This window comes from Phasianus colchicus, chromosome 5 (assembly GCF_987193195.1).
Source record: "Phasianus colchicus chromosome 5, bPhaCol1.hap1.1, whole genome shotgun sequence".
NCBI classification, from domain to species: Eukaryota; Metazoa; Chordata; class Aves; order Galliformes; family Phasianidae; genus Phasianus; species Phasianus colchicus.
The window spans coordinates 28,299,572-28,310,127 of NC_143440.1; the positions used below are offsets into that span (position 1 = coordinate 28,299,572).

Sequence of the window (10,556 nt, forward strand, 5' to 3'; positions counted from 1 at the left end):
TCACTTCATTATTTATCTAAAATTAACTGTAACATGTTAGAGACTGGCTACCCTGATAATTTTGAAAATAGTGCCACATATACATGCACAATTCAACAAGCCCACAGTGACATGCAGTGACAGCTTGAGGAGGTTATGGCGGGGAAGGAAGTAAAAAATGCCTTTCTGGCAACACTGGTGGGTGTGAGGAGAAGTGGTCTGCTGCATGCATGCTAAATATGGTGGAACATTTAGATACCCTACCTGAGGGGTGATCCGATGAGCAATGTAGGAGGGGTAGGGTTACTCCCTGCATTGTGCCGGCGTCGTACTGCCTGACGCCTAAATGTGCTGCGTTCACGTCGAAATGTGACAGTCTCCTCGCTGGCTTGTGCTGCTGCATCAAGACAGACTTTAGGTCAAAGAAGAACCCATCCTATTTATGTACAAAGTAACTTAAGACTCCTTTCTTCCCCCTGACCCTCCCCAAATTAAAGAATTCCACTTGCAACAAGAAAAGTGGCTCATGCGCTGACTGCTCAAATAAACTGCTGCAAGACAGGAGCACCGAACAACTATTAGTAAAGATCCAGGGAGGGAAAGCAGAAGGGAGCAAGGGGAGGTCAGGGAAGGGCTGCGCATGTTTATATGAGGTTCTTTTAAGTACAGCTAGCTCCATTTTTTCCCAAATGGAAACAACCAAATTTCAAAAGTATCAGATATTCCATCTCTTATGCCTTACACAGGGCAGAAGACAGGCTATTCTCAGTTTCCCCCATTTAATAGATAGCAATAAGAGTACCCCCATGGACAGCCTAGTAATTCTCTCACTCCTCACTACAAAATTCTCTTCTTAATTCTATCACCTCTGCCAAACAAGCAGAGCTGAGTTTTACTTTATCATATCCCTTCAGGAGACACTTTCACAAGACAGTGTTGTTTTTATTCCTTTTTTTCCTCATAAGCATGAATAAATGCATGTTGCCCTCTTTACAGTAATTATCCTATGACTTGGAAAAGCAGGAGAAGCAGGCACATAAGAATAAGGGTTTGCTTTTTCAATTTCTCCCTTCATCCCCACTTCCCCTCTAAGAGTCTGGTCCACCTACAAAGCAGCACTGTGAAAACAGAAGTTCATAGGTATGCAAGATGGTCAGGGGGTTAACTCCTTTGGTTTTGGCTTTTGCAAATTCTCCCTCCCCTAAACCCACTTATACTCAAGTTTCAGTCTAAAGAGGATCATCTTTGGAATTTCAGACTTCACAGCATGCCTACAAACTCAGTAACCCTCCTGAGCCAAAGATGACCCTCAGCCTAACCAATTAGAATGAGGAGCACTAGAGATCTGACAGGTCACAAAGAAAACTGGCTTACACAGGCAAGTGGAAGAAAAAAAACTTCCTACAAAAATCAATGCAAAGGGAAAATTAAAATCTTGAAGGGGAAAAAAAAATATATATATATATAACAGCTTGGTAGACAAGAAGCCTGTTACAGGACTGAGAAAAATCAAGGATTATGTCAAGCAAAAACAAAGAAAAACACTGCTGGAGCAAGATTTGTTATGGAGGGGCGGCAGAAAGACTGCAGGCAGAGAAGCCTCCATTCTCTTAAGCCCTCCAAATTAAAACATCCCTGTCATTAAGTTTTCCAAAGTTACTAGAAAAGAAGGTAGCACTGATCTACAGAGTAGTAACCTACTACTGCCATGTGCTACTGCCACAGCTCCGACAATACAGAAGGCATGAAAAGAACCCAATTACAAACCATAGGTTAAGTGAACATTGTACATGAAACTTCAACTTATAATTTGCTTTAACAGCTAAGAAGCTACATAAAGAAATTATCTTAAGACCAATCTTAAAGTTACAAGCATTTCACTGCCAAAAAATTTAGAAAATCCTTAATTCAATTGTTTCCAATCTTTTCAAGAAAACCATGAGGTGAAAGTGAGCAATCCCACCCCTTCACAATCAGTCTTTCATTGTAAGCATGAATAGGTGATAACCACTTCTAAGCATATTTCAGCAAGGATTCAGTTAAAGCATAAATCGTTAACCTTCATGCTTCATTTTAATACACAATTTAATTTCTTCAATTTCTTTCTGGCTCTTACATTTAAGTACTGGACAAGTGAAACACCAGACAAGACAGCAGGAATTCTGACCTTTCTTTCTGATGGACTCAGTTAAAGCACAAGAGATCAAAAATCAGGTACTGATTTCAGATGCCAATGTGTAAATCTCAGCTTTTCCAGTCCATACATCAGCATACACAACTTATACATGCACCCAAAATACAGTTTCTACCGATTTCAGATGCAAAAGCAACAACATGCATTTCTACAAATCAGGCCACAGTTAAGCAACACAGAATAAAGAACAGCAATTGATCTTAACTGATGCATAAACACCTTAGCTACCATTAACATAGTGATGGCCTCTATTTACATTTTAATTATCACTTGCACTTATTTAGCAAAAGCACTCAACTGCAATTCTTCAAGGCAGCATACTTAACACATCTGTTTTTATTCTGATATCCCTTCCTCAGTGAACACATAACCTTCTGCAGCAGTTCAAACCTAGCTTATAGAGACACTAGAGGTCCTTCCTACACAGCTCTGATCTACCAGCAAAGCAAGTTTACTTCCTGAACAGACAAAGGGAATCTCTTGGGGGTAGGGAGAAATGAGGAAAAAAAGAAAAAATTAAGTATAAATGAAAGATTTAAAAACAAACACAGCCCTGCAAAAACAAAAAAACAGCCACAATCTAAATTCCTATCTACTTTCAGATGAAATTTAAACATGCACAGACAAATAACTCTGGCATTCACTAGCTTCCCTATCATTTCATTAAGCTTTAAGAGAAGTAGGTTTGGGGATAGCTTTCTACATAATCTGCCAAAGGATTTGGGATTTATCTTTAAAGTTCCAGTCAGTACACATACGCTCCTCCTGAATGCAGTTTGTGCCATTCCAGATCACTAAGCAAGTCTATTCACTGCTTTGAAAAGGCAGCAGAGCTTTTCAGCCAAGGAGCTGTGAGTCTCCTAACATTACACAACACCTCAAGCTACATGTTGAAACCATGACTTAAAAATTGAAAAAAGCCAGTTATGCAGAAAGGATTATCATTTGTTTGAAGTGTAGAGAGTCACTAAGTTAACCAAACAGAGCTTTTGGGGGTTAAAAACAAAAAAAAACAAAAAAAAAACCCCACCACCGTACAAAGCAATACAGGATTTAAAAAACAGGTATGGAAACAACGTTAATATGCATTATTTGTATTTCTACTTGTCTTTAAGGAAGAGAAGCAGTACAGCTACTCCTGATTTTGCAAGTAGCAGGATGAATCTCCTCCAACAGCCACTACCATGCTGTAAAACCTGTGTAATCAGGGGGAAATAAGCTTTGTTTTAATATAAGCAAGCTTCCTGTAGTATTTACAAAGTAATACGTTTCTATGTTTATATTAAAAAACTAAAGAAAATATCTCAGTAGGACAGTAGCTTTTCTAAACACATCTCTAGCCTACAACTCACACTTCACTGCGACTTACAGTCACTTACCCCAGATTCCAAGAAAATGAGATCCACCATATACATGGATGTAGAAAATTTAGATCCAACAGAGAGAGACAACACAGACCGTGTGTCTTCAGTTTTGTGTGTGGTTGTTGTCTGTTTTTTTTTTTTTAAATCAGTTATGACAAGCCTTCCAGTTTACAGAATGTTTGTTTCTGTAGTTTTTATTTTTCTTCTTTTTCTAATTTTTTTGTGTTGGAACACCACACTTCACTCAAGTCAAGAAACTTACATTTAAATTTCTTCTGCATGATACCACATGCATTTGAGCCTCAAATGTTAACCACTCTCAACATCAGGAAAAAAAACAAACAGACCAGATTTGAAGTTTAAAGTGCACATGAGAAATGCAAACCTACTTCCCAGAGATACACAAAATAAGAAGTGAAAGCCTACGGACAACTTCGTAACAAATTAAACCCTTTTAAACTTACTCCCGAATAAAATCACTTTAATTTCGAAGAGAAAAAATTGTTTTGACTTGTGTTGTTAACAACTGTGTATCTGCATGCATATTCATTTAAAATTAATGTTTTCCCTTCTTTCCATTCTTTCATTTCCATTCTGATTGGCCAGACCATCATTTATTAAGCCATAAGGACATCACTTCACAATTATGCATTTGGAATGACACCTTCCGAATAAAAAGCTCAAATGTATTCTTAGAGAAAACTCTAGAATGACAGCTTACAGTGGCATCACTCTTGGAATACCAGAGCATAACCTGAACTATCCTCTTTGTGGGCTTTGACTTCCTAGAGTTTCTCTTTTTACAGTACTTTGGAATTTACATGCAAATTGTTTTAACTCCTCAGTTTGAAAAAGAAAAGCAGACATAAGGCCTTGCCTTTACACTTCAAAGTACAAAACAATTAGCTTTAACAAAAGATGTTTTCTTTTACAGAAGAACATTTATGCATACAAACCAAAAAAGACATTTATATCATCCTGTGTTTATCCATCACTACTTCCGATCTAAGCTTTAAGATAGAAAATCATGAAGTTTGAGATTGGAAAGAAGAAAAATAGATCAGAATTTCCAAGCTTTACTATATTAACAAGGTTTACTCCATTTTGGCTAAGCTAAAATGCTAAACCTAGCATCGGATGAATTCTGACACATAGACAAATTCTTTTCATGTAAGAAGATTCCTGGAAAGACATGACACAGAGGTGAGTTAAAGGTACTGATATGGAAAATCATAGAAAAATTGCAGAATTGTCTGATTAGAAAACGAAGACAAAAAAAAAAAAAAAAAACCAACAAAAACAATTAACCGCAAAATAGAAATAATAACCCGACTTTTCTCAAAGAAAATAGGTCATGAAGTCTAAACTGTTTTGAAAATTAATCCAGTGAGGCACAGTTAGACTTGTGTACAAAACACAAGTAATACTTGGACACTCCGTTTCTCACTGTCAAACTGGAAGCTGTGCCTTTTTTTCAACCACTGGTAATGATCAACCTCACACACACTCAGTCACTGCTGACATCAGTAGTTTACAGCTCATGCATTCACACTGCCAATGAAATCTGTCTTCTAACCTTGAACAAATTTTGCTAAAGTAAATAGCTGAAGTGTTGTCCTTCTGCATCTAACATCTCATTTGTGTTGGGAATGTGAGAAAAGCCAAACTTCTCTTCAGAAGATACAAAGAAAGTTGAGAGAGAATAAAACAGTCTGTGACAGTCAGCAGCAATAATAGCTTGGTTTCCCACACAAGTATTCATTACTTTATGTTTTTTTCACAGTTGTGGCTTCCATAAAGTTTATTCTCATTTACCTTAACACTATTTTAAAAACCTAAGAAGAAGGAAGGAATTAGTTCAGTCCATACCTCCAATATAGTTATTAGTCACTGTGGACTACACACCATTATTAGACCAAGAATTTGAGAGTTACTTGAGATGGAAAGGACCCTTTGAAGGCCATCTAGCCCAACTCCCCTGCAATTAACAAGGACACCAACAGCAAGATTAGGGTGCTCAGAGCCTCTCCAGCCTGACCTTGTCTCCATGGACAGGGAGTACTTCACCATCCTTCTTGTAAAAAACTTCTCTATATCCAACCTAAATCTCTTGCAGTTTGAAAACATTTCTCCTCGTCCTATCACAAAAGACCCTGCTAAAGACTCTGCCCTTTTCCTTTTTATAGCCCCCTTTAGATACTGAAAGCATTTCTTCAATCTCTGTTGAAAAACCAGTGTACTAGCTTATAGTATTATAAACAACAGTGGAAAACTACAAGATACACCTAATGCCAATTTCTGAGGGAAGCTATAGTGCACACATGGGCAGCAAAGGAGAAACTTCATAAAGCAGAGGAATACCTCATATCAAGTTTTGCTGAAAAATGGGGCAGAGAAAAAAAACAGTATACTTTTCGGAAAGCAAAGGTAGTCACAAAAAAAACCAAACAAACAACAACAACAAAAACCAATGAACCAATCCAAAAAAGAAAATTCAGAAGAAAGCCCGAAGCTTCAGTGTTTTGATTGAAATGTATGAAAAAAAAGTTCAAAATGAGATGTGAAGAATATAAGTTACGTCAAACAATCTGGAAAGGCAAATCCTGTCAAGCAGGGAACAACTGTGACAATGAAGCTATCTGTTTTGAATTCTGAACCAAACATTTTTTTAAACCAGCCAGATAGACAAATTTCCATCGTAACACTAAAGATAGAATTCAGAGTCTCAGTTCATCTACTTCACTGTTCTTCTCACTTGCATTATTCCACTATTAAAAACTGTAAACATTACACAACCTTCTTGACTGTAGCGATGACAGACTAAGGACAGAAGACCCAAAGCAAATCTACTAATCTGATTCTCTGCCCCAACACAGAACAGGGGGATATAACCCTATAATTTAGGGAACTGGGTATTGTTAATAAGTAGTAGTATGTTCACGGAGTAGACAATGTTCAAATCCTACATTACTCTTTATGAAACCTTTTATTTGTATTTGTATTTATACATCTTTAGGAATAGATACTTTAAGTCTTTAGAAGACATAGCCTCTTCAGTATAAATGGTATTCATTAGTACATCAGTTACAGAAAATCATGCTTGCTCTGAATGGGCTATTATTAACTATAATATCGCATTACATTGCATAGCTACATTTGGCAGAAGCACGTAGCACTTCCATTACAGTACAGAGCGCTCTTAGAACTGTTTTTGGCTGTCTGTGTAACAATAAATTCAGATATATCTATAAAAAAGTGGCCTACTAACTTAACTGTAGTCAGAGTTTGATTTACACCAAGTACCAGAAGTTCCCATGAGATTTCTGCTGGAAATGAATAGTCAGGAAATTCATCAACATACACCATTTGTCAACAAAATCCAGCTATTCTTTCCAAATCAAGTAAAAAAATATTATTGTGAGAAGTAGTTGCACAAACACCACCAACCTATGACATTTAAAAAACCTCAGTCCCACAGCAATGCAAAGCATTTTGGAGGAACCACTACTTCTAGTTTGTTTGGAAGGCTAGAAAGAATTTAACTAGAGTCATTTTCTGAGTGCTGCTACCAAGGGAAAACAAACAAAAAAACAACTTTTTTTTTTTTTTTTTTACTTTTAGTATAAGCAGTAATGCTGCAGAATGCATTTTTCCAACAAGTATCCTGGATTTCACTCATGCATCCCCACATAACTTTATGTGAAATACTTAATATTCTGGGCATAAAGCACTAAAGGAGTATGTTTCCATCAGATTAGCAGAAAGACCTTTACTAACAGTACTAAGTGCTTCTGGCAAACTATACACATCCCTAGGTCTCAGCAGCCACTGCTAGGAGTCAGACAAAACTTGTGGTTTTTTTGTTGTTGTTTTTGCTCTCATCCCTCTGGAACAATGAAATTCAGGAAAGCTCACAGTTATTGTGGTCATAAGCCTTCTAACGAAAGTCCTTCTGTTATCCATAAACACCAAAGAGGGGGCAAAACAAGTAGGACAAAGTTCCATGCAAGATATACAAAAATAGCTTTTTGCTGTAGTAGTTATTGATGAGCTATTATGTAGATGCAAGATTTATTCTATGTGCCACTACAGTGGCAAGTTCCAGAAATACAGACTGCAGAGCTGCATTCCAGCCATGTGTATTGCTCCCCATGCTGTTCTCATCTTTAACTGCTGAATGTTATATCTCAGCCCGACTCAGATGACGCAGGATTCAAAACTTGGAGCTACCTCTGTAAAACCTAGTCTTTACTTTCTGAATCTATGATAGTAGAAAATTATACTTGCAGAATCAAATATTGATAAGGGCTAACATTAAAACTCCTATTTCATTCTTGATCTAAATGCTGTGCATTTAGCAGCATAGCATGCTGCTAGTTGACATTCATACAAAAAAAAAAAAAATCAAGAAAGAGAACAGTTTCTTGCTTTTAACAATGAACCTCATATGCAGAAGAGCCCTTTCTACTGGCTAACCTGCTTATTTTGATCCAGTTGTAGAAGGGTCCTGCAGAACGCAGGAATAAGACAGCTTGTGTGCATGCATACACACACAACTAAATTGCATTAACAGTGCACATTTTGCAGTCTATCATTTCTAAACTTATCAGAGTTTGACTTCTTTTCCCCATGCAAAATTGTTTGGCTGAACATTTGGAGCACGGATTCATTTTCAGAAAACAGAACCAGCTTTAATTGCCTTAACTCTACATTGACGCAACCCAACAGAAGCATGGAACAGCTCTGTCACACAAGGAATAGTAATGACTTCAGATCACTGGAACCTTACACGACATAAGTACAGTAGGTAAAAAAAAGTGGTATTTTGGTAACAGCAGACATGACCATTGGCTGCAAAGCACCAGTCTCAAATTCTGTTTTTAGCTTCTGTCCAATCCTTGCATGCAGATACACAAAGCATCTATGTACAAACACATGCAGACTTGAGAAGCTGAACAGGTTTCCATATGCCACACGAAATGTAAGATTCTAATCCAAGCTCACAAAAACCTATTTTGCCTGTTTACAGTGATGTACTATAGGCCAGAGAACAACAGGATGAGCTGTTACTTCATAACAATATGCAACGTACAGAAGGAAAAGTGTTACACACAATTTTATTTACAAAAGCCTTAAGTACTTAAAATAAGTAAATAAACGAATTTGTTATATTATAGCAAGCTGTAAAAGAGCAGCATCTTAAAGGGTGTGTCTTTTACAGTTAACAAAGACTAGAAGAGAGCACATGACTTTTCAGGTCAGCTCAAGTTTTACAAAACGCCACTGTGTCACGTACAGAATTAAGTTGGTTCTTTAAATTTTGACAAACAGCAATCCTGAAACAGCACATATTTGACAGAAGCCAGGCACACCAGAGTATCAAGGTGGTACTTCCGAAGAATATCACCAGACACATTTAGACATCTCCACATCTTCATCTAACCCATAACCCACCAATCACTAAGTAGCCTGCAAGAGTAGCTAAACAAAGAAAGCGATGGTAGTATGACATCTTCCATTTAATTTTTGTTATACATGCACCACACTGAAAATATTTAATTAGGTACAGAATTTCCAAATGCTGTTTGTCTGCATTTTGATGAACTGCAATTTTTACTCAAATGCACAAGTAATCATCTCATAAGAAATGAGTCACTCACCACTTCCTGGCATAATAAGATTAAAATCAAACTAAGTTCTATCTGTCGAAGAAACACAAGTAAAAGTTCGTAAAGCATCCTGCTTAGTAAGAGAATACTAAGTAATACACATTTTCGCAGTTTAAATAAGCAAGAATGTACTTCTCAGTTACTTCCCTGGAGACCTGAATATAGAGTCACTAATCATCATTTCACTTACATCCTATCTGAAAATGAGGAAATTAAAGCTGTTGACTGGAAAAAGAAAAGGGTACAAAATTTTTTGTTACAGATGCACACTGGAGAACCAACTGATTTTCAGAAAGCTATCACAAGCAATCCAAAAAAATTCAAAAATATTTACATAAAATTAAGTAACACTTTCAGCAGGAAATGACACTAGAGAACTTGTAAGTCAGATCCAATCAATATCCTGTGATCTTAGGAAAATCTGAACCAGGCTTATTCCACTAATCCATGGAAATAAAATGTCTTCGTTTTCTCAGATAGCTTCTATGTATACACATACACAATGCTTATTTACATTACATGTTTTTAAAAACACTCCCAAATTGAGAGTCACTATTGAGACAACTCAATAGTGGGAAATATTGACTATAAAGTAACTTCGATTCTAAAAATTTACAACATTTTCTGATAAATAGTAATTATAGTTAAGTCCTGTTTTCTTCTTTGATCTTAAGATACAGCCATCACAGAACTCAGAAGTTCTCTATGTGGAGGAAAAACAAAACAAAACAAACAAACAAACAAGCTCCAAAGCAAACCCACAGAAACAAAGCACAATAGGAAGGAATTATTCACATAGCCCAGGAACAGATAAATTTAAAGTAACTACTGTCTTGATGGTAGACGTGACTGCATAAATATTAAGTAATGCACAACAAAAGTAAATGTTTTTGTTCTGCTTTCAGAAAAGAACACATACAAAACCTTGCCCCCTCCAAAAACAATCATATTCATTTCTTATAAAGGAAATGTTTCCCGGGATAGAGATGGTAGGATAAGTGTTACTAAGACTTTGATGCCATTATCAGGCCTGGAGAGCCTGAACCGAGATCACTTCTCAAAAGCAGCCCGCAAGTTCACAGGTAAGTAATAGTTGGGTGCTCCCATTTACTAAAAATACCAGCAACTTCAGAATGACCATTATCTAAACAGAGTTCAAAGAGGAATCTGAATATATTGCTGCAAATACCAGCAAGACTCCTCTGCTTAGGCTGCTCTATGCTCTATTTTGTATCTCTAAGATTGAAGTTAGACATGTTCAGTTTGCTCTTCCCTGCTATTTCACTCATTAAAAGACCGATCAAAATATTTAGCAATATATGCCAATCAACACTGCGCTGATTCTTTCAT

General features: G+C 36.8%; 1 protein-coding gene across 8 annotated transcripts in view; it reads right to left on the reverse strand.

Moving 5' to 3' along the window:
- Positions 1-10,556, reverse strand: part of PCNX1 (pecanex 1) — an 87,276-nt gene that overhangs the window by 51,632 nt on the left and 25,088 nt on the right. For 4 of the 8 annotated variants that reach the window (XM_031593625.2, XM_031593627.2, XM_031593626.2 and 1 more), the window contains exon 7: positions 244-376. The exons of 3 other annotated variants lie outside the window; for them this stretch is intronic. In XM_031593625.2, coding sequence (XP_031449485.1) covers positions 244-376 — 133 coding nt within the window. The remainder of the gene's footprint in view (positions 1-243; positions 377-10,556) is intronic. One more of the 8 variants, XM_031593624.2, reaches the window with a different exon arrangement.